The following is a 25,741-nucleotide window of genomic DNA, read 5'->3' on the forward strand; positions in this document are numbered from 1 at the left end:
GCTAGGAGTACCTAATAAATAATCACCATTGATGCTGTTCAAAAACTAGTAATCAATTCTAAATCATAAAACAGCGCAAAACAGTGAATCATGGTACAAATGTGATAAAAATTAATGATAAGCAAGTGTTCAGTGAAAGTCCAAAAACATATAAGAATGTATAAATATATGTTCGGTGGGCAATCCGAAGAATTGATCCAAATAAAGTGCTGAAGTGCTTCACGACTCAAACTCATGCAGTGGAATTTGCCAACCACCCTCTTGTGCATGCACTTACCAAAGGACGTGGACCCCTTAGCAATACTGCATGTGGGTCTATAAAGCTGAATGGTAAGTGGGAAGATATCAGCTCACAGGTATCTTAAAGCTTGGCGCTCGTAAAGGGAGAAGAGAAGATTCCAATAATGTAATAAAGCCCTATTTATTGATGGAAACATTAAAATTGCACTTACAATATTGTAGGCAACATAGTGCATTTGGGTAAACAAAGGAAACAAGTAGTTCAATCAGTCAATCTGGAATCGTGCCATGAGGCGGGCGTGGAACGCAACCACCGCTAAGCCGGACGTGACATCAATAAGGAACCAGAATCTGCGTCGGCTGCATCTGCTATATTTATTCTATTATTTATTTATTTTATTCTTTTCTATTCTTATCATCTTATTTAACTTTTAGACCTTACTGTATTTATTGCAATATGTTTCCATTTCGAATTTGAAAATGACTTATAAATAAATACAGTAGTTTAAAAGTTAAATAAGAGGATGATAAGAATAGCAAAGAATAGATTCAAATTCAAATTATTTTCAAATGTTTATAATTCATTTTAACCACTTACGGCGGCAGGTCGGCTCTCCCAGGCAAAACAGCGTACATGTACAGTGCTTGCTCGGGAGGAGCTAGGGGGCGATCGCTCATCGGCGGATAGGCTGGCACAAGTGTCAGGCGGCTCCGATTGCCGCCTGACACTCTCGATCTCTCCCTGCTGACAGAGAAGGACGGTCGGCTGATGTAAACACAGCCGTCCGTCCTTCTCCCTCAGATGATCACAGAGACCATGTGACCTGCTATATAGGATCACATGTCTCTGTGATCATCTCACAAGCCCCCCCCCCCCCCCACAGTAAGAATCACACATAGGGTCACATTTAACCCCTTCGTCACCAATAGGGTTAACCCCTTCCCTGCCAGTGTCATTATTACATTAACAGTGCATATTTGTAGCACTGATTACTGTAGTAATGTCACTGGTCCCCCCAAAAGTGTCAAAAATGTTAGCTAGTCCGATCTGTCCGCCGCAATGTCGCAGCCCCGCAAAAAATTGCAGATCGCCGCCATTACTAGTAAAAAAAACTATAAAAAACAATAAAAAAATGACATAAATCTTTCCCGTAGTTAGTAAACGCAATAACTTTTGCGCAAACCAATCAAAATAGGCTTATTGCAATTTTTTTTTCTACCAAAAATATGTAGCAGAAAACAAATTGGCCTAAAATGTTAAAAAATTTTGACTTTTAATTTTTTTTTTTTTTGGGAATGTTATATAGCAAAATGTGAAAAATATATATATTTTTTTTTCAAAATTGTCACTTTTTTTTTTGTTTATAGTGCAAAAAATAAAAATCGCACAGGTGATCAAATACCACCAAAAGAAAGCTCTATTTTTTGGAAAAAAAAGGCGTCAATTTCGTTTGGGTACAGCGTCGCACGTTTGCGCAATAGTCGATTAAATTAATGCAGTCCCGAATCGCAAAATAGGGCCTGGTCATTAAGCAGCAAAATCGTCGGGTCTTAAAGTGGTTAAAAAGAAATTCTAATTTGAATTCCTTTTTAACATTCTTCAAATTTGTTATATTGTTACGTTATTTCATTTCATTATTTCTTTCGGATTAGTTGAAATTCCTTACAGCCCATTCACACTGATCCGACTTGGACCGCGACTTGGTCAGCCTGACAAGTCGCGGTCCGTCTCGTCCCATAGTGTAGTACAGGAACGGTTCTAATAGGAGCAACACAAGTCGCTCCGACTTAGAAAAAGGGTCCTGTAAGTCCCCATTCACATTAGGTCGCTCCGACTTAGGGGGCGACCTGTGAAGTCGCGTGCACGACTTGCACGGACTTCAAATAATGGAAGTCAATGCAAGTCGCCCCCAAGTAGTACAGGACCCTTTTTCTAAGTCAGAGCGAATTGTGTCGCTCCTATTAGAACGGCTCCTGTACTACACAGTGGGAGCGACGGTGCACGACTTGTCAGGCTGACCAAGTCGCCTGACATGTCGTACCAGTGTGAATGGACACTACTACTTCGGGGGGCGACCTGGAGCGACTTGCATAGACATTCATTTTATGAAGTCCGTGCAAGTCGCGCCGAAGTCACGCTGCACGCGACTTCACAGGTCGCCCCGAAGTCGGATCCGACATAGTGTGAACGGAGTCTTACTATTGTGAGTCGGAAATTTGGATACATCCGAATCTCCCAAAAAACAAACATTTTGAAACAAATTGCACATTTCTACTGTGGACTATCCCCCAAAACTTATTGTTGGGAAGAGGGGAGGTACTGTGTAGTGCTGTCCTAGGATGACATTGCTCCTTCTTTTAATTCAGTACAGTAAGTGAGCGTCGTCACCCTAGGACAGAAAGTGTGTTACTGGCAAGATCACCAGCTGTAAATAAATTTAAAAAGCATGGAAAAAAAGAAAAAGAATAAAAAAAAAAAAAATGCAGCCACCATATCTAAGTATTGATATGCTGTAATGCAATATATTTTTATTATTAGGTTCGGATATGTTTTACCGGTGATTATATCTAATATGGGAGGAAGTTAACTTTGATGAAATGTAACCTTTCTTCCTGCTCAGTACCTGTAATAACACCTTGTATGAATGTCTGTCTGTCACCTCGGTTCTTGAGGTTATCACACAATGGGTGCCATTCTCACAATGGGTGCCATTCTCACAAAGTCAAAATGAGATGAGAGATGTGCCTGGGCTTTTTATGTCCTAGTTAATTACCCCCAACTACGATTGTAAACTCTAAGTTCTATCGATATACCCTAACCATTTACAAAATAAATCATTACTCAAGTGTCAAGAAAAAAAATGTTGTGTTTTATGAATGGCTTCATTGCTTTTTTGGTATATAAACAATTCAAAAGGAGTTATACATAGGTGAGAAGTGTGCCTACAGACTTCGTATTCCCAAATCAATTACCCCAATAACACTCCTAACATCTGATCTATATATTGGCTGTATTGTTTTGCCCCTTTTTGTAATACTGTGTATGTGTGGGTTCAAGAGCCATTTCTGAACACCTAAAGAAGGGCACTAACAAGACCCCATTGAAAAGGGCATCTTTTACTTATTGTCCCTGTGATGTCAGTAGAATTAATGGGGCATGTGGTTGGCCAGGAAGATACTGGCAGCAATACAAATAAGTCAAAGTCAAGTCAAAGTCAAAGCTACTTTATTGTCAATTCTTCCACATGTACAATACATACATACAGAGAATTGAAATGACATTACTCTTAGACCCCCGGTGCATGCAGATAACACTAACAATACAGCCTAAAAATCTAAAAACACCAAAAAATAAATAAAAATAAGGTTAAATAAAAAAACAGTGCAATGCACATGGCAAATAAAATGCAGACCAATGACTTCAGTTCCATGATGAATGAGGTAATGAGCAGACCAATGCTGCCAAAGTGACTAGTGATCATCAAATGCTAGTGGGAGGAGGGGGTGGAAGGACCTAGGGATATGGAATCTAGGGGAGGGGAGGTGCATAGTTCAGTGGTGCCTGTGGCAGAAAAGGGACAAAGGGGCAAGTTCGAAGCAAGTTCAGCTTCCTGACAGCCTGATGGATAATGCTGTCCTTCAGTCTGCTGGTCCTGGCCTGGAGACTCCGCAGTCTCCTCCCTGATGGCAGCCGACTGAAGAAGCTGTGTAACGGGTGGGTAGGATCACCTGCAATGCATAAAGCTTTGCGAGTGAGACAGATTCCATAAATATCCTGAAGGGAGGGGAGAGAGACACCAATGATCTTCTCAGCTGCTCTCACTATGCGCTGCAGAGTCTTCCGGCAAGACGCGTTGCAGGTGCCATACCACACAGTGATGCAGCTGGTCAGAATGCTCTCGATGGTGCCTCTGTAGAAGGTGTACATGATGGGGGATGGGGCTCTGGCTCTCCTCAGTTTGCGGATGTCAGGATTTCTAACCTTTTCACATTCTACTAAGAATGTGTTTTAGATTTTTGCCCATTGGGAGAGATTTCTCAACACTCCCTGTCCCCAGTGGGGATAAATAAAGCTTCTCCTTCGGGTCATTTGGCTTCACAGACTCCAAGTAGATTAGTATATAGGAATACTTATTTGATTAGTTACCTAGGTGGGAGGGAGTCAGTTCATAACCTGTGTATATCTTGGGAGGATTTTTACTTTTTGTGATTAAATTGAGATTTTTTTCAAAGAATTGCCTGTTGATGAATGCCATGATTGACATTCAGATGCTTGTAGGGGACCTGGATTGGACAGCAATTGGCGGCATGCTGTCTCAGGTCCTGCCCTGCTTCTTCCTGGATCGAGACGCTACATATCTGTCCTTGGGTCCACCATCTTGGGCAAAGGCTCGCTCATGACATCCCTGGCTAGAGGCCCTAGTATTTAGAATAAAGGAATGTTAGCGCTTAGATACTTTTGAACACTTTACTGCAACACTTCTCACATATATCTCCAGCACAGAATCGCATCTTCAAGGTATCACCGACAGAGTATTTAGTGCAGAGCACCAGCAATATGCAAGCCACATTATTGGCAGTGTAATTACATCAGTGCAGGACACTATTTATCAGGTTAGCCGTTTCCCCACATTCTATAATAAGCAATTCAGAACATTCAGCTCACCGCACAGCTCCTCAGTTCCAGGCCACAAGTCCTTTATGCACCAAGCTACAAAACCACAGCTGAGGGGTGGTAAGGTGATTTCACTTGCTTCTGAGGAAAAGTTAATCTGTTTCACTTGTTTAAACTGCACAGCTGGGCACCTCCACTCTCGCTTCCTTAGCTGAATTACATGGTGCTGTACAGGGATGAACTGCTCCTATACCCACTCTACTTGGACCCCACCCAGGGCTAGCATTTATAGGGACACTTTCTCTACCCTTTACATAATTACAGGAAGGATTTCTCTAAAAGGGAAGCTAACACCTGCTTATGATCTTCCCTTTACCATGTCATAATGAAAACAACGCCACCTACTGGCAGGCAGACAAATTGCTCCTGCCTACACACTGGAGAGAAAACTTGTTGCCAACTGGCAGCCCCTTATTGTTGCTTTTAAATGTGCTTTGAAGCCAGCAGCCATCAAAGAAGTAGTCTGATATGGTGAGAGGGTCTTTCACGTGGGATTGACTTTTGACAATGTTAAGGGGCACTAAAGCATTTTTCCACTCTGCAGCCAAATTGCTTTGTAATGTTTAGGAAGGGGCTGCGTGAGTAACATAATTAATACTTTCTGTACCATGCTTGCAGTTCTTCATTGTCACTTATAAACTAGATTTGAATACTGTCCTAACAAAAGCCTAAAGATTTAGAAATTCACCTCCTGAATGTATGGTAATGAGGGATAGCTAAGCGAGTCCCCAGCCCATGCAGGGACAGAGCCATTGAGACTCACCTTCTCAGAAACATCTAAAGGGTGTTTTATGGTATGTTGTGTGAATGGAAGCAAGGTTGACTGCAAAAGTATAAATATGCTTTACGGTAAATTACTATAACAAAGAGAAAGCTGGAAGCAGTGAGGAGTAAAGCCCCGTACACACGAGTAGAAATTCGGCCGGGAAATTTCGTCCGACCGATCTGCCGATTTTCAGCTTGTTAGTATGGTGCTTCCGACAACCGACTCCGACTTTTCGGCCAAAAAAATCCTGGTGTGCAGGCTATATAATTTTTGTCGACCGTCAAAACACATCCGATTTTCGTCTCATTAGTACAGATTTCGATGGGGAAAAATCTTATGAGCAAGACTAGGCATGCTCAGAGATGAAAGAACACAAAGAAAGCAATCCAACACATGACATCACTTCTGAAGTAGAATTTTGTCGTATGGGAAAATTTGTCTGCAGTCTAGGCACATTCCAACCAACAGACACCACTCTGGACAAAAGACAGACGACCGGTCGGCGGAAGTTGCATGTGTACAAGGCTTAAGGGAACAAAGAGGTTTGAGGAAAACAGGATTTAGGATGGCCCTGGGTAAGAGTTTTTGAGGAACTGCTAAGAGAAAATAGGCTTGGAGATCAGACAGTAGCTATACAGGAATGTGCTGGAACTTTGGATGCGCTGGAACTGGAGAAAGCCCATAGAAAGGTAACAAAGTAAGGAGGCTGTAAGACCACAGTTATGAGGAACAACTACAAACATTAAACTTATTCTCCCTGGAGAAAAGATGATTACAAGTATCTAAAAGGTGACTCCAGCATAGGGAGGAAACTGATCAGTCTCAGATAGCTCAAGAAGATACGTGGTCTCTCAATGAAGTTGGACGAGAAGCGTTTTAACCTAAAAAAGTGTAAGGGTTTTTTCTACTGTTAGAGCAATAAGGATGTGGAACTCCCTTCATCAACCTGTGGTTTTGACAGGAAGCATCAATGATTGAAAAAAACTATTAGATGGGCATCTTATTGCACACAATTTACAGGGATATGGGAGGTGGTAGAGACATAAATACACACTCACAGGTTGAACTGGATGAACTGGTGTTTTTATTCAACCTTACCAACTATGTAATATACACTGCCTGGCCAAAAAAAAAAAGTTGCCACCAAAAAAAGAGGTCACACACTCTTATATTTCATTGGCTTTGATTATGGCATGCATTCGCTGTGGCATTGTTTCAATAATCTTCTGCAATGTCAAAAGATTTATTTCCATCCAGTGTTGCATTCATTTTTCACCAAGATCTTGTGTTGATGATGGGAGAGTCGGACCCCTGCGCAAAGCCTTCTCCAGCACATCCCAAAGATTCTCAATGGGGTTAAGTTCTGAATATGACAAATGGGGGAGGGGAATGTAGGTAAAAGTACATAGGACAATCGGCATATATGTATAACATATGGTAGAAACAGGTAAAGTGTGGACGAATCCATAACACGGTAATATTTAAAAAAAAGCCGAAGGCCTAGCAGCCCTAGCACTGAGGGAATACAAAAAGGAAGGGGAACAAGTGGGACTTTATATGAAGTGCATAATGGTTGGGGTGTATAACATGGCTTAAGTAGGTAAACAGATGGGTGCACAACCAGGTAGCAAAAAGAACAACAATTTAATGATGATTGTCATCATCCGTACAAATATCCACAAGAGGCATAGGTACATGTGTAAAATGTTGAGTACAATAATACAATTGAAACAGCATAAATATAAAATCGTGAAAAACTAGTAAGGCCTGAACAGATGAAGCCATGGCTAAAAATGGGCATATAAAGCCATATCGGTATTATGTAAATCGAATAATAAAAGGAATGCATAATAACAGGCTCTACGCGTTTCGTGGTGTAAATTCCACTTCTTCAGGAGCGGATGCATCCCTTGTCACTGCAAAGAGAGAAGAAAAATCCCCCTTATAGACAATAATATGATAAACATGGTAACAACTATAAGAACATAGGTAAGGGAGGAATATATCAACCCAACTTGAGCCAGCTTCACCCATTGTACTTACAGCTTAATGATGAGGTAAATATAATATAATATATGGGCAACAGTCCAAACAGGGAAAAACGTCTACCCGGGAGCTGTGGGAGCCCAGTCTGTAGCCAGTAGGGAACGACGAGAGGACATCAAAGGAAGGAGCTAGTGAACCCCGGTATGTTGGATAAGTGGCATAAATTGATAACATTCTCCAGTGGATACTGCATACAAATAATATGTGTAAAAATTAGAAATGGGTGGTTGGTACTAGTATAAGATGTATGTTATAGCAATACAGAGAGCCATATCCCAAGACAGGAACCTCTATTGCAAGGAATGTGAATAGACCATAATAATAGAATAAGGGGTGCAATAAATGTTGATAGACTCAAAAATGTGCTGGAAGTGAATACATAGTATTACCAATTGCCACAGGGAGAGTAGAACATAGGCCCGATAGTAGTGTGTATAAACCCAGGAAGGATGAAGAAACAAAACAACCAGGGAAAGAGGAAAGGGAAAAGATAGTGGTGAAAAGCGAAGGAGATGTCCTCAAAAAGTACCCAAATGAGCGGCCACAACCAGCTCCCATCGTCACGTCAGCACTCACAAGGAGGGAAGAGGACGCCACACCACGGGTGGCGACAGCCAACCCGGACTGCGGCGCCAAGGTCTCCCCCTGTTAAGTAGTGCAGATGTACAACAAGCGTGCTGACGCCGTGGCGCCAAAGAGATGACGTCACACGTAACGGCACGGGATGCGTGACGCCGATGCACAGCGGGCAGACCCGCCCACATCCCCGTGTCAGAGGCAAGGGGGAGGCCCCCCCGTGTGCCTCGCAGCTCCCGGCGCCAGACGGCAACCCTGCCGGCGCAATTGTCCGTACAATGAAGTAAACTATATACCCATAGATGACTCAATGGCCATGGTAAGGGACAGGTGATGGCAATATTGTAGTTCATCAAATTGTATAATGAAGGGCACCCTATAATGTAATAAATAAATAAAAGCCATATAACCAAGGCCAAGTCTGGACTCTGTGGTGACCAATCCATGTGTGACAATGATGTCTCATACTCACTGAACCACTCTTTCACAGTTTGAGCCCGATGAATCCTGGCATTGTCATCTTGGAATATGCCGTGCCATCAGGGAAGAAAAAACCCATTGATGGAATAACCTGATCATTCTGTATATTCAGGTAGTCAGCTGACCTCATTTTTTGGGCACATGCAGTAACTATCCAATGGGATATTTACTGCATGCTTAGTTTAGTTATTTGCTTAGTTAATTCCAGGTGGTGACTTTCTTTTGGCCATGCAGGGTACTTTGTACTATTGCAGGGATCCTCAAACTACAGCCCTACAGCTATTACGGAACTACACATCCCATGAGGCATTGTAAAACTCTGACATTCACAGACATGACTAGGCATGATGGGAATTGTAGTTCCTGAACAACTGGTGGGCCATAGTTTGAAGACCCCCTGTTCTATTGTCTCTCTCACATAGATTAGGCTTAAAACTGTACAACAAAATGTTTGTTTATCTCTATGGAAATGTAGAAGTGTCTAATAACAATTGTCCTTTTAATTATGTCTCTGTGTATAATAAAAATTGTAATACTGTATTCAATTCTTGTAAGAGCCCATTCAGAATAGCGCGGCTTGTCAAGCGACTTGGCAGCCTGACAAGTCACGGTCGGTCGCGGTCCATTGAGTAGTACAGGACCCGTTCTAATAGGAGCGACACAAGTCACTCCGACTTAGAAAAAGGGTCCTGTACTACTTTGGGGCGACCTGGGTGCGACTTGCATAGACTTCCATTATGTGAAGTCCCTGCAAGTCACGCCGAAGTCGCGGTGCACGCGACTTCACAGTCCAAAGTCGGATCACCTCAGTGTGAACTGGCTCTAAGTCTCTCCTTTATGAGCAACAACTTCCAAATCTAAAAGATATCTTTATTGTTAATTAATCCTTCATATTCTTTTTATGTGTATATTAGCAATAATACTTATCTTACAATGTGGAAAACAAACAATAAAATAAATTAAAAAATATATAATAATGATATAAGTAATCTCCAGGTCCTTTGGTTTCAAATCCACAGAGAGTAAATTTTGGACTCGTATGTTCCCGGAACAAGTTCTTGGAGCCTGTTGGGTATTCTTACTCTTGGTTTTCACTAAGCATGTGAAGATTTAATTCCGTATAAACAATTTCACCCTACACAAAGCAAAAAGCAATACATTAAAGGTGATCATGTAGTCAAAATATGAAAAAACACATATAAGGACTTCTCGTGGGTAGCCTGTATCAATATACAGACCCCAAGTAGAGTCTACATTGAGCATTACTCTAGACTTGAGTACAGTTCCCTAATGAACTATGAACCCACCCAATGGTTTCCTTTAAAGCCAACTATATTACTCTCAGGTACAGCAACAAGTAACGTACACATTACAAAGTTTAAAGTGAAGTCCACATAGGAATTACTTGGTAACTTCCAATACTGTTGGTCTAGCTTAGATCTTCTATGGAAAATATGAAAGTATCCTTGAATAGTACAATTCTCTAGACCTGAGGTCTCTGAACTACAGCCCGTGGGCCATATCTAACCCACTACAAGGTGTTGCCTCTCCTGCATCAACTTATCCCGTATTTGTGTCACACATTTCCATGCTGCACGCAAGCAGAGATGTATAGTAACGAAGTAGAACTACTTAAGTACTGTACTTAAGTACCGAAATGCGGTATCTGTACTTTCCTAGAGTAGAATTTTTTTCTCCTACTTCTACTTTTACTTCACTACATTTTTTCGATGATTTCGATACTTCTACTCAAGTATTTTTTTTTTGTGCTGCATAGTTACTCGTTACTTTTAAAAAAATTACCACTGCCAGAACAGTAGATGGCAGGTTGCATAAAGCTCAAAAAAATGTGTATAATGTCATTTGTAAATCAGCGCATACGAAAATAAAGGCTGTGTATAATAAAAGCTGCTATACCAAATCTTTCCAATAAAAAGAAAATATGAAACAAACAAATAAATTGTGCTACAGCGCTTAAAGTGCATCAAGAAACTACTAACAAACACAACTTGGCTGTGCGAATAAAGTGCCTGTGCAATCAATATAATATCATTGTTGCCCCCAGTGTGCCCTGCCCACACTCCACACAGTATCAAAAATAAAGTGACATGAATGTGCTAAAGCCTAAATGCAGTGAAAATAATTATTCCCACAATGTAACAGTAAATTCAATTCATATAAAATATGACAATAAATCACAATAAAATAAGTTATGAAATAAGTTAGGTCAGGTGCGTGCAACAAGTTGAAGTGTGTAAACCTATCTATAACGAAAAGTCCATAAATGAATTCCAGTGTGCAAATCTAAAGTGTGACTTCACTTGTCAGATGCTTCCACCTCCTTCAGTGCTCGAGTGACCGACCAACACACTTAATGGTGGTGGCACTGGTGGATAGCGTCTGGGTGGCACTGTGGCACTGGCATTGACTGCACTGGTTCAAAAAGCCATATATATTTAATTATTTCAATTCTCAATCTCATAGGTCCTCTCCTCATAAGATATTAATAATTTAAGATTAGGTGATGAACTTCTTGGCGGCCCTGGCAGGATGACGGGGACACCCGCCACTTCTGGAGCCGAGCCGCTGTGATTCCCCAACATGTGACAAAGTGACAGCCAGGAGATCTAGTGGCTAGTAGTGCTCAACAATACCGCTTTTATATATAAAAATGAAATAAAATATACTGACTCACAATTTAGTAGTAGGTAGCGTGTAGCAGTAGGCAGCACAACTCAATTCAATCAATCCCACAGCCTCGCTCGCGCCGCGGCCCGCGGAATCACTGTCATGGTCATCAAGTTAAGACCGAACTGGAGGAGCCGTGCTACCGTCTTCCCGCTCGAGGTCTCCGCCTCTATACGTGTTGTGTGTCACTCAGACTCCACCCCTTAGGGCCCTTACTGAGAGGAGTTGTGACACGGGCCGCGGGACGCGGGAGCAGGACTCGGAGCATTTTCTTCGTTATCTCATCTTCTTCTCTATGAGGTGAGTGAGGTGGACCGGGGAGAGGGCCTAATCCTTGCCATGGCAAATGTGCCATTTGAGAATCAAATAATCAATATAAAATATTAATATATTATATACACACGGGTCATGGGTGGCTTTTTTGAACCAAGAAGAGTGAGACTGACGGCTATGATGATTATCCGACCATCCATGGTCCATGGACCATAAGTGTTGTGGTGGTGCCTGTGCTTCCTGCGGCCTGCCTCTGCCTGTGCGGCTGTGCCTGCACTGCAGTGGCCACTGGCAGTGGCACTTGACTTGAGCAAAGCAAATGAGCACTACTAGTGTGAAGGACAGGTGGTGGAAGCATGTTCTGACAAGTTCTTATAATGAAAATAATATAGACAGCTTTTTGAACCAGTGCAGTGCCAGTGCTACTAAGGTGAGAGGCAGAGAGAGAGGCTATCCAGTCCACCACTTTACTTGAGCAGATCACAGAAGAAAGGTGGAAGCATCTGACAGCAAGTGACAAGCACTTCTTAGATTGCACACTGGAATTCAGTTATGGACTTTTCGTTATAAAGTTTAGTTTACACACTTAAACTTGCACCTAACTTATTCACAATCACAACTTATTTTATTGTGGTATTGTCATATATATTTTATATGAATTAAATTTACATTGTTGGAATAATTTGCACTGCATTTAGCACAGACATGTCACTTTATTTTTGATACTGTGGGCGATGATTTTGAATACAAGAAGAATAATATATATATATAATTGCAGGCACTTTATTAGCATTTTTAGCACAGCCACTTTGTTAGTAGTTTTTGATGCATTTTTCACTTTAAGCGTTGTAGGTTTGATGAAGCTGGCCTGGCACATCATCATCAATTGAGCAAATCAAATCAAACCGCGATTAAGAAGACTGCGCATGCTGTTCTGCCTTTTGATCAGCTGAAAGATGGACGAACCAAAAACACCACCTTCCACCCCTGGCCCTTCAACTTCAAGTGATCTGCCTGGCTGTGAGAGTGAGGAAGCTCAGGAAGGAGACCACCCCTGGCTTTAAAAGGTGGATGTTTTAAAAGGGGAAGGGAGGGACATACTTTATCTGTTTTTTGTTTACAAAAAGTTACAGCCTAAGGAATTGTGATTGTCCTTTAGGTTAATCATTTGAATAAATCATTTGAAATAATAAAAAACAATATGATGTTCAAACTTTTGACTTCTTTCTTTAATAACTACATAACACAGTACTTCTACTTCTACTTTCAGTACTTGAGTAGAATTTTTTTTTTCAAAACTACTGGTACTTTTTACTTTTAGTACTTAAGTAGCAAATTTTTTGGAAAAACTACTTGCAATACTTAAGTAAAAAAAATGTTGAATACTTTAGTACTTCTACTTAAGTAACTTTTTCTGCGAGCACTTCCACTTCTACTTAAGTCACTTTTTGATCGAGCACTTGTACTTTTACTCAAGTAGAAATTTTGAATACTTTATACAAGTCTGCACGCAAGCCAACTGCCAGCATTATGACAACCAATGATGCTTAGCAGCCAGGAGAGATTTACTAAGACTGGTGCACACAGAATCTGGTGCAATTTTGCATGGTATCCAATCACCTTCCAACTTCAGCTTGTTCAGTTATGAGAGCTGAGTGGTTTCTATATAGAGTTGCACCAGATTTTGCACTTTCCAGTTTTAGTAAATGACCCTCATAGTGTCATTCATTACTATGCTGCTGACAGCTGGCCTAACTGCACTATAGAAGCATGTGACTCTAATTCAGGGCAGCTGCATCCAGGGCCACCCCAGCACTCAGAAGAGGACCTGCTCTCTGTCCAGACCTGCTCCACCTCCTGCCCTGTGACATACTGCCACTGTGGTGAAGATTGCAGGGTAGGAGTCGGACAAGAGGACTAAGGACTCTGATGTGAAAGGGGGACTCAAATGTGTAGAAAGAAAGCTTTGGTCTGGGAGGCGGGTTCTGATGTGTAAAAGGGTCTCTAATGTTAAGGGGGAATTCTGTGAAGGGGGCACTATGATGTGAAAGGGGGGATATTTGATGTGTAAGGGGAACTCTGATATAAAGGTGAGACTGTGATGTGAAGGGGGTCTTCTGATGTGAAGGGGGGACTATGATGTGTAAGCAGGGCTCCGATGTGAAGGGAAGACTATGATGTGAAAGGAGGATTTTTAATGTGTAAAAGGGGGGGGGGGGCTTTTGATGTATAAGGAGAGCTCTGAGGTGAAGGGGGGCTTCTTTTGTGAAGAGAGGACTATGATGTGTAAAGGGAGACTTCTGATGTTTAAGGGGGGGCTTCTGATGTGAAGAAGGGACTATGATGTAAAAGGGGGCTTCTGATGTGAAGGAGGGGCCATGTGTGTAAGGGGGCTTCTGATGTTAAGGGGGGGACTATGATGTGTAAGGGGGGCTTCTGATGTGAAAGGGGGGATTTTTGATGTGAAAGGGGGACTCTGATGTAAAGGCGGGACTGTGATGTGAAGGGGGGACTCTGATGTAAAGGTGGGACTGTGATGTGAAGGGGGGACTATGATGTAAAGGTGGGACTGTGATGTGAAGGGGGACTATGATGTAAAGGCGGGACTGTGATGTGAAGGGGGGACTATGATGTGTAAGCAGGTCTCTGATGTGAAGGGAGGACTATGATATGAAAGGGGGATTTCTAATGTGTGAAGGGGGGGGGGGCTTTTGATGTATAAGGAGAGCTCTGAGGTGAAGGGGGGCTTCTTATGTGAAGAGAGGACTATGATGTGTAAAGGGAGACTTCTGATGTTTAAGGGGTGGCTTCTGATGTGAAGAAGGGACTATGATGTGAAAGGGGGCTTCTGATGTGAAGAAGGGACTATGATGTGAAAGGGGGGTTCTGATGTGAAGAAGGGACTATGATGTGAAAGGGGGGTTCTGATGTGAAGAAGGGACTATGATGTGAAAGGGGGCTTCTGGTGTGAAGAAGGGACTATGATGTGAAAGGGGGCTTCTGGTGTGAAGAAGGGACTATGATGTGAAAGGGGGTTTTGATGTGGAGGGGCCATCATGTGTGTAAGGGGGCTTCTGATGTTAAGGGGGGGGAGGACTATGATGTGTAAAGGGGGCTTCTGATGTGAAGGAGGGACTATGTTGTGAAAGGGGGTTTCTGATGTGAAGAGGGCTTCTGATGTGTAAGGAGGATTTGATATGAAGGGGGGCTTCTGATGTAAGGGGGGGGGGGCTATGATGTGAAGGGGGGACTTCTGATGGGAAGTTATTTCTTGGAGCATGCTTATTCATTCATTTAAATTTAATTAATTTATTTATAAAACTGTTTTTTTTTTTGTTTTTGGCCTGCCAACATTTGTAAAATATACAATGTGGTCCTTGTACAGCAAACTTTGGAGACCCCTTCTCTAGAAGGCAATCAACAGTGGTAGAGCTGCTATGGCATTTGTGGGCATTCTGCCTGTTCATTCTGAGTTTCTCTATTTTTTCTCTATTCATTGCACTGCAGCAAAATGCAGTATTTGCTGTATGGATATGCCATCTAAATTTTTAAAAACAATTTCCTGTTTCTTCTAGAACTCCTGACCACTCTGCCAGTATGGGGCCGGGAAGGAATGACAGATAACACTTTAAAGCGGACCTTCAGCCATTTTTCCATCTTTATTCCTATTAAATCTTCTGCCCTTGTTGTTTTACCTTTGGATAGTAAAACATTTTTTTCTTCCAGTAAATACCTTATACAGCCCACTTCCTCTTTCTTGTCTGGTATTTAGCCTAGGCTAATGACATCGTGCACAGCTCTCTCTCTCACTCGCGTGAGAGTTTGCCAGCAAGGGAAGAGGGGTGAGTAATAGGAGAGCCAATGAGAGCTGCAGAGCTAGAGGGAGCTGGATGAGGGCGGAGATAACAGGAGACTGCAGAGATCCATGTGTATTCATCAAGAGAGGAGAAATGTGCAGGCAAGCAGTGCTGTTAGTCTGTCTGTCTTTGTCTGTATATATATATATGTGTGTGTGTGTGTGTGTGTGTATACACACACATATATATATATATATATATATATATATATATATATATATATATATATATATTTACACACACAGAGCTTTTTCTTCTAAAGGAATATGTGCAGGTACTCCTTTCTTCTGAGTCACCCCTTGTCCCAGCCCCTTACCCACCCCCAGGACCTGTTCATTGGTTCCACACCATACTCACCAGCCAGTGTCACCCCTTTTAGAAAATACAGAATCAAGTATAATTTTTTGGTGCTAAGTAATTTGTATGGAATTTGTTAATGATAAGAAAAGCAGTTAGATCTCCTATAGCCAGAAACAAAAGCCGCCCCCCCCCCCTTGCAAGCAACAATAGCCTCTCCACAAAAAAAATACCCTACAACAATAGACCTACCCAGCAACAATAGACCCCCACAACCAAATAACTCCCCCCTCAAGCAGCAATAGATCCACCCTAGAAAAGATACACCCTTAAGAGAATTTGTCTGCCGGCAACAATAGATCTATCCCAGCAACAACAGATCAACCCAGTAACAACAGATCCACCCCCCCCAGCAAAAATAAAAACCCTGAGAGGATTTGTCCACCAGCAACTATAGACCCCCCCGCAACAATACACCCCCAAGAGGATTTGTCCACTAGCAACAATAGATTAACGAGCAGTCAACATTAATAGACCCTCCAGTAGCCAGCAACAGCAGACCTCTCCCTCAACAGTAGATCCCTCACCAGCAACAACAGATTCTCCCCACAGGAACAACAGATCCCCCCCCAGCAATAATAGAGCCCCCAGCAACTAACATCAAATGACCATCTAGCACACTTCAGCGCCTCTTGCCATTACATACATTCAATGCTGCAGGTTCCTCCTGAAAAAAAGCCCTATATATATATATATTTATGTGTGTGTCTGTGTGTGTGTTATGTAAATCCAGGAAGTGAACAGGCAGCAGCTTCGGCTGCCCACGTTTAAAATGCATACCTGCCAACTGTCCCGTTTTTCCCGGGACAATCCCAGCAAATAGGAGCCTGTCCCGGGTATTTTAGAGTGTCCCTGTTAATCAGGGACAATGTAAATCATTAAAAAAAAAAAAATTTTTTTATTTTTTATTTTTTATTATTATGTTCCACACAGTGTCGCTCTCACCCCAGCTATGTATTGTAGTTCTGGCAGCAGGTTGTCTCTCTCTTGGTGCCCGCTCACTATTCCCACCTGTCGCAAATTTATTGTGTCACCGGAGGCAGGGTGTCAGCATGGTGCACTTTCCGAAATCCGCCAGCAGGGGGAGGCAGAGCACCTTCCCCGACAAGCTGACACTTTAGAATTGCAGGGAATTGTGATGAGAATTTTAAACTTTAGGCAGAAGTAGTACAGCTGAATGGGAGAATATTTCCAACTCTGCTACTTTGGCCTCAAGTTTTCAATTCCCTTTTCAAATTCCTGTAATTCTCTCTTTATGAAGTAGACCCTATAATCTGATAAGTAGGCGGAGATGAATTATGCAGAGTGGGCGGAGCTTCGGGGAAGTGGGTGTGGTAAGTAATTGATAGCTGTGCTGCAAAGTGTCCCTGGAAATTTTTTTCAAATGTTGGCAACTATGAAAATGGCTGCAGCCAGACCTAGTGGAGGGAGATTTCTGCAGCATATTTGCCAACTACAGAATCACAGTATAAATAATAAAATATGCAAAGTGTGTGGAGGGAAGCTTCAGAATAGCAAATATGTTTTTTATTACAAATGATGTGAGCAGACTGCACTTCCTTTTTAAGTTAAAACAGAATATTCAGCCTTTTGAAATCCCCTTAATGAAAAGTATTTGATAAGAAATCACACATTTTATTTTTATTGACACTGAATGAGTGATGATCCTGAAGAAGAATGAGAATCCTGTTTTCTGTTTTTTTTTTTTTTTTTATACACAAACTAGCCATTACACACCATGTACTTTGATTCAGCATATAACTTTCCTTCTCCACACAGTGACATGATTGTCAGCGGTGAAAAGTAGCTTTATCTTTTAGCACTGTTTTTTGTTTCTCCCAGTAAAGTAAAATGACTTTATATCATGCAGGCAGGGCCGTCTTTAACCACTTAAGCCCCGGAGGATTTGGCTGCTAAACGACCAGGGGGTATTTTGCGATTTGGCACTGTGTGACTTTAACGGACAATTGCGCGGTCGTGCGACGCTGTACCTAAACGAATTTGACATCCTTTTTTTTCCCACAAACAGAGCTTTCTTTTGGTGATATTTGATCACCTGTGCGATATTTTGATCACGCGCTATAAACAAAAAAAGAGCGTCAATTTTGCAAAAATAACAATATTTTTCACATTTTTTTATACGAAATTCCCCCCAAAAAAATGTAAAAATCAAAATTTTTTTAACATTTTCGGCCAATTTGTTTTATCCTACCTATGTTTGGTAAAAAAAATCGCAAAAAGCGTATTTTGATTGGTTTGCGCAAAAGTTATCGCGTTTACTAACAAAGGGAAAGATTTTTGTCATTTTTGTTGTTTTTTTTTAACGCATAATGGCGGCGATCTGCAATTTTTTTTGCGGTACTGCGACATTGCGGCGGACAGATCGGACCCTTGACTGACATTTTTGACACTTTTGGGGTTACCAGTGACATTACTACAGTAATCAGTGCTATACATATGCTCCACACACACCTGTACTCTATTGGTGTCCTCTATCAAGTAGATATAGGAGGAGTCCCCTGCAGTGCATTAGCACACCTTCCCAGCAAGGAGTGTTGTCTCCAAGGGTTAGAAAGGCTGGATTCACCCCTTTTTTATGGATAGTGTAGGACCCACTGATAATGGGGTACTTTGACGCAGTGGTGGGCTTGAGCACGATATGGCCATATGGTGGGACTAAACCCCCATTTTTATTTATGGATTGTCTCCATATTTGATAGCCATTTCTTTTGCATGGTTGCGCTATTCTTTTTTAATATACATGTTGCTTGGTCCATAGCTGCACCGGCTTTAGATATACATGTTCAGGGTTTGCTCCCCCAATTTTTTGCTTGTTTATTATACATATGCACTGTTACTGTAAAAATACACTGGCAGTGAAGGGGTTAACTTTTTTTAAAGGGCGGGGCTATGTGTGTCCCTAGGGGCGTGCTTTCTACTGTGATTGGCTGTGGCTTGAGGTGTAAGGACACTGATCAACGGATCTACATAGTAGATCCGTCTGATCAGTGTTTTTACACTGAGGAGAATGACAGGTGGCTTGTTTACACAAGCCGCCTGACTTTCTCCCTCTCCCCCGCCGATCGCTGAGTGACCGGCGGACATCGGGTCCGCCGGTCACACGCGCGGGGGGGTCCGTGACCGCGCGGGAGCGGGAGCGCGCCTCCGCGGGCGCGCGCTCGCTCCCCAGACCCTCCCAGGCTAGTGACGTTAATTAACGTCACTCTGCCTGGCCGGGGCTGACCGCCGCAGTAAATCTACTTGCGGCGGGCGGCAAGCGGTTAAAGCAGGGTAAAAGGGGCAGCTGCCCCGGGCCCATTCATTGTTTTGGCGCCCAAAGCAGCTGCCCCTTGAGCCCGCACTGCCTGACAATAGTTGATAAGTGGATTTGGGAGGGCCCAAGAAAATGTTTGCCCAGGGTTCAATCAATATAAAAGACAGCCCTGGATGCAGGCATACAGTAAGATTATTAATATGAATATTCATTCCTATTTAGCTGTGAACATACCTCATCCTTAAAGTCTCTGCTTCTGGAGGCATTCAACCTCTGACCTAAAAAATATAAGCAGATACCCCGTGTTATCGTAATATCCTGATGTATAATGATACTCTACAAAAAGAGACAAGGACACAGAATCAGCTTATAACTGGGAATAGAGTTTATTTAAAATGGCGGCATTGATTATTTTATAATTTTGAACAAGATACTTAAAACTGATTTAAATCAAACATTTATGCCAAACAATTAAAGAGGAGGATAAGGATAACTCTTCCTAACCACTTCATACCCGGAAGGTTTTACCCCCTTAATGACCAGGCTATCTTATGTAATTCAGCACTGCTTACTTTAACTGACATTTGCGCGGTCGTGCGATGCTGTATCCAAATAAAATTGGCGTCCTTTTTTTCCCCACAAACAGAGCTTACTTTTGGTGGTATTTGATCACCTGTGCGATTTTTATTTTTTGATCGAAAAAAAAAAGCAACAATTTTGAAAAAAAAAAAACAATATTTTTTACTTTCTGCTACAAAACACGTCCAATAAAATTAAAAGAAAAAAAATTAATTTCTTCATCAATTTAGGCTAATTTGTATTTTGCTTCATATTTTTTGTAATATCCCAATAAGAGTTTATTGATTGGTTTTCACAAAAGTTATAGTGTCTACAAATGATGGGATATTTTTATGGAATTTTTATTACATTTTTTTACTAGTAATGGCAGTGATCAGCGGCTTATAGTGGGGCTCTGACATTGTGGCAGAAAATTTTACACCTAACTGACACTTTCGACACTTTTTTGGGGGATCAGTGACACCAATACAGTGATCAGTGCTAAAAATATGTACTAATGACACTGGCAGGGATGGGGTTAACATCAGGGGCGATCAAAGGGTTAAATGTGTTCCTAACTGTGTGTGGGGGGGATGCTCTGACTGGGGGAAGACAGAGATCCATGTTCCTACTTAGCAGGAACACAAGTTCTCTATCTTCTCCCCTTTCAGAACAGCGATCTGCCTTGTTTTCGTAGGCAGACCGCTGTTCTGTTTCTCTCGGGAATGATCGCGGGTGGTCGGCGGAGATTGGGTCCACTTGACCCGCTGATTGGCTCCCCCTCTATCTAATCAGTGTTCGATTGGGTCTCCGGCAGCACGCGTGTGCCCCCTAGAGGCTATTGAGCGAAATGACGTACAATTAGGCGATTTCGCACAATAGAGCCATTTTGCATCAGTAAATGTATGTTACGCAATCAACAAGTGGTTAAAGTGTTTGTTACCCCATTTCATATTCCTGATATGTGCCTGTTGTACTATGTGTTAAAAAGTATCCTGTTCTCTTTGTATTGCCTCCTTTGTGTAAAATCCCAGATGATCCTGCCAGTCTCCTCGCTTTCCTATTTTACACTGACCACACTAGGCAAGAGAGCACATCCATCCCAGTGTGGTAATTTTCTGGCTGTGCTGGGAAAACAGCCTGCCTGTCCTCCAATGGTCAGATTTGTGCTGACACAATACCTCCACCCCCTGCACAGCTCTTCCCTGGTAAGATCCGTGTATTGCTGTTTCTCTGCCTCCTTCTGACACGCCCCCCGCAGTCTCCACCCCACCTCTCTAAGCCCCTTATGTAACTAATAACAGAAGTAAAAAGGTAAAAAAGGTATTTATCATTTTTTTTTTTATAGGTATACATAAATGATTTGCCTTGCATTTATATTTTAAACAAAATGGGTTGCTTTAATAGGCAAGGGGTTCATATATATATTTCAAGTGAATGGCTCCGGCAGGGGACGGGTTTGAGTGCCAATGAAGGATTGGCCATGGAAATCTATGGGTTCCAGGAATTTACAGCTGTTGTCAAGCGATCTCTTACTCAGGGAAGCCAGAGCTGCCGATTCCCGTGACAAAACCGGTTAGGCCCCTTTGACACTTGTGCGACTTGTCCCACGACTTGGGGCTGCAAAGTTGCTTGACAAGTCATACCCCATGATTTCCAATGAGTACTTTTCATATTTGTGCAACTTCAAGTCACAACGACTTCAAAGTAGTCCCTGAACTCTAGTCTAGTCAAAATCACGGCAAAAATATTGTGGTAAAATTGCGCACCTTGTTAGGTCGGATATATGTGAAAGGGGCCTTCAAGTAAAAGGAAGTACACAGATCTTTTTGATACAGGTTATGCATGGAGGAAGGGGGATGGAATGTTTTTAAGAACAGTTAGAGTTAGCTTTTACAAAAAATTTAAGATTATTACTTTTTTACATTTTCTTCTCCATCAGTCTGACATTCGAATCTGTTACAATTGGTCAGAGATTCCTGTAATTAACTGCCATCGTTGCGCATGGCAGCTGGCAGGAAATCCTGAAAAATTTGGTTTTGGACCAAGGTCTTGAAGCTCATACATTCTTTGTTTGGTCACCCTCTCCCCAAAGACCTTTGGTATGTGTTCTTACTAGAGATTGACCGATTATAGGCAACACCAATATATCGAGGGCCGATATGCACTTTCCCCGATATATCGGAATCGGTCCCTAAGGTTACCGATATGGCCAATATTTTGGGAAAGTGCATGTCCTGGGGTGATGCCTGCAGATAGAGGCATCACCCCGGTACCGCCGTCCATAGCCGATGCTCGGCTGACTTGTAATGACAACCAATGTGACTGAGAAGCCGCTCGGCTGTCATTACAAGGAGCGGGAGGGGACGTCCCCCCTCCCACCGCCTTCCACGGCTCACTCGGGTCTCCCGTCCCACCGGGAGACCCAGGCATCCTACCTCCACTGCCGCTGCCGAAGATAAGACCCGGTGTAGCATGAAGATGTGTCCCCGTGAAAGCCGGTATCCCTGCCGCAAGTGCGCATGCGCCGGTATCCATGTAAAAACCCAAAGGGGTGATGTCATGACATCACTTCCAGGTACTCGGCGCCAAATTCAAAAAACTGATAGCATTCAAGACAGCCAAACTTGGCGTTTTGAATGCTTTTCAGTGCCGAGGAGGGGTTTAGGGTCTTTTAGACCCCCAGATCCCTACACAAGGAGTACCTTTAGAAAAAAAAATTTTTTTTACATGTCTGAAAATATCAGCTGATACCGATATCTGATGACCAAAATATCGGTATCGGCATTAAAAAAACGATATTGGTCGATCACTAGTTCTTACACCTTAAACCCAATTTAAATTGGTGACTTACATTATGTTAGCAGAACAACAGACTATCGCCAAAGCCTGGAAGAAACAATTTGTTTCCTTTGAGGAAGTTTGTCACGTTGGATATGTAAACCAAACCCTCCCGGATTTGGACCCCGTGGATACAAAATGGCCATTCATCATTGTACACGGAGATCTAAACTTCATTATAATAGTCCAGCTTTGGGACGCTAGTCTTGGGCATTCCTGACACTCACTACTCTCCCCTTCACCCCCCTATCTTTTCCACCTTCCTACCGTGATTATCCTTTACTCTTTCTTGATTATTTTATTGCTGTAGATCATGCTGTTTATTCACACTTGATGTTTTCATCTGCTTGTTACATGGCTCATTGATACCTACTCTAAAGCTGGATACACACTATACAACTTTTGTGGTTCGATTTCCTTTAGATTTACCTTCAACTATGTAGTTCAAGGGCATACAAATTAAAAGTGTTTACGTTTTGACCTCATAGTATATGGTTTTAGTAAATCTAAAGTAAAAAATCTAAAGAAAATTGTATAGTGTGTATCCAGCTCTACTTGCAGGCCACAAGTTTTGTTTGTTAACCACTTGCCGACCGCCGCACGACTATCTACGGCGGCGGTCAGCCCCTCACAGGCAAAGTGACGTAGGGCTACGTCACTAGCTTGTGAGGGTCTAGGGAGCGAGCGCGCGCCGCCGGAGGCGCGCTCCCGCTCCCGCGTGGTCACGGACCCCCCCGCGCGTGTGACTCTGCGATCGGCGGGGGGAGAGGGAGAAAGTCAGGCAGCTTGTGTAAACAAGCTGCCTGTCATTCTCCCCTCTGTATGAGAGATGATCATATGGATCTACTATGTAGATCCGTTGATCACTCTGCATACAGCTGAAGCCACAGCCAATCACAGTTAGAATCACGCCCCTAGGGACACACACAGCCCCTCCCTCTCAAATAAAGTTAACCCCTTCACTACCAGTGTATTTTTACAGTAACAGTGCATATGTACAGCACTGATTACTGTAGAAATGTCACTGGTAACCCCAAAAGTGTCAAAAATGTCAGTCAAGGGTCCGATCTGTCCGCCGCAATGTCGCAGTACCGCAAAAAAAATCGCAGATCGCCGCCATTACGCGTTAAAAAAAAAACAACAAAAATGACAAAAATCTTTCCCTTAGTTAGTAAACGCAATAACTTTCGCGCAAACCAATCAAAATACGCTTTTTGCGATTTTTTTTACCAAACATAGGTAGCATAAAACAAATTGGCCAAAAATGTTAAAAAATTTTGATTTTTACATTTTTTGGGGGGGAATTTCATATAAAAAAAAAGGGAAAAATATTGCTATTTTTGCAAAATTTACGCTCTTTTTTTGTTTATAGCGCGTGATCAAAAAATCGCACAGGTGATCAAATACCGCCAAAAGAAAGCTCTGTTTGTGGGAAAAAAAGGACGCCAAATTCGTTTAGGTACAGCGTCGCACGACCGCGCAATTGTCCGTTAAAGTCACGCAGTGCCGAATCGCAAAATACCCTCTGGTCGTTTAGCAGCCAAATCCTCCGGGGCTTAAGTGGTTAATATGCTTTTTATACGGTTGGATGTTATCACATCCTCGGCAGCTACGTTCCAGCTGTCTAACTCCTTCTCGACAATTACAAAAAGTCTTTTTACACTATGTTTTGTACTTGCATTTTTCAGGATTTTCCCTTTCAAGTGGTTGTAAACCCTAATCTCTAACTTAAACCTATAGGTAAGCCTATGATAAGGCTTACCTATAGTTACTATAAATATCTCCTAAACATGCACCATTTAGGAGATATTTACTTTGCATGCAGCCAGTGACATCACCGACGCATGCGCTCTGAAGGAATGGCCGCTTCAGAGCCCTGTGCCGTGAACGGCGGCTCCTGTGCGCAGATGGCTGGAGGATGAGAATCAGGAAGTAGGATGGCTGAACATGTTGGCCGTATAACCGGAGAGTGGGCTACACTGCGGGGGCTTCGTTCTAAGGTAAGTATTTCATAATGAGCTAGTATGCGATGCATAATAGCTCATTATGACTTTGTCTTTCAGGATTTTTTTTTTCTGAGGTTTACGACCTCTTTAAGGCTCCAGTACCGGGAAGTGATGTCATGACTTTGCTTCCGGGTTTAGGGCTCCCTCCTATCTGAGCAGAAGTCTCGTCAGAAGAAACGCGTCAGGGAGGAGGCGTGTCGCGCCGCCACTTGCGTCACCTATCGCCCGATCTGCAGCCGGGCATAGGCGTTCAGAGCAGGCTCTCCTGTCACTGTCTCCTTGCAACATATATGTAAGTGCATTACCATATTTTCTAATAAATCATCGGGGGTATTACACTATGGTCTGCTCATTTATTCCTCACATGGTAACCCGTGGAGCGACATAGAGTAAGTGGATCTGCATGGTTGCGAAGGCGGTCATATATATCCAGCCAGCTGAGGGAACATTGACCCAGGAGTATCTTTCTAGTACAAACTCTGCGCCATCTGGTAAGAGGCCCCCTTGTGCCACTAACACAGGGTGGAATTGCAGTGGAAGATTTCCTCCTTTCAACTGGCTATATTGAGTTTATATTTGCACCCTACTATAACCAATCTGGTAAGCAGGAAAGCCTGATGGTGGTGGGAGTCACTCTATATATCACCTTGAATATCACTAGAAGTTGATTTCCTACACCCTAATTTTTCCAGCGATTTGAATCACTTGGTGAAGATCTTATTGTTATTTGGACGTTGTGGACTATTATTGGTTTTTGAACCTCATATTGGTTTTTCAACCCTTTTAGATTGATTTGAACCACATTCACATCCATTGGACTATTACCTATTTTTCTTCACTTTATACAGGAACTTTCTGTATATCACCATATTAATTTGTTGTGAATTATTTATATATTGTGTTGACTCACTTGTGCATCATTTATTTAGCGCACCTATTTTTTCAACATTTATCACTACTAGGTCTAGTTCAGGTAGCAGCTTTACCTTTATCAGCGCACCCATTAACTTTCACAAGTACTGCTTGGTTACTTTATGGTTACCTTATCTAGGCTCCCTTGCCTCTAGAAACAAGCACACATATTTTACCATTAATAAATAAATG

At 42.4% G+C, this 25,741-nt stretch overlaps 1 protein-coding gene across 1 annotated transcript in view; it reads right to left on the reverse strand.

The window, feature by feature from the left end:
* Nucleotides 1-9,774: 9,774 nt before the first annotated feature.
* Nucleotides 9,775-25,741, reverse strand: part of LOC309569768 (uncharacterized protein) — a 91,398-nt gene continuing 75,431 nt past the window's right edge. Inside the window, exons 4-5 of the mRNA XM_082275768.1 lie at nucleotides 19,467-19,510; nucleotides 9,775-9,918 (exon numbers count right to left, since the gene is read on the reverse strand). Of these exons, the coding sequence (XP_082131894.1) occupies nucleotides 9,862-9,918; nucleotides 19,467-19,510 (101 nt within the window). The 3' untranslated portion in view covers nucleotides 9,775-9,861. The remainder of the gene's footprint in view (nucleotides 9,919-19,466; nucleotides 19,511-25,741) is intronic.

Source organism: Pelophylax lessonae (assembly GCF_965119305.1).
Source record: "Pelophylax lessonae genome assembly, chromosome: 13".
Lineage (NCBI taxonomy): Eukaryota > Metazoa > Chordata > Amphibia > Anura > Ranidae > Pelophylax > Pelophylax lessonae.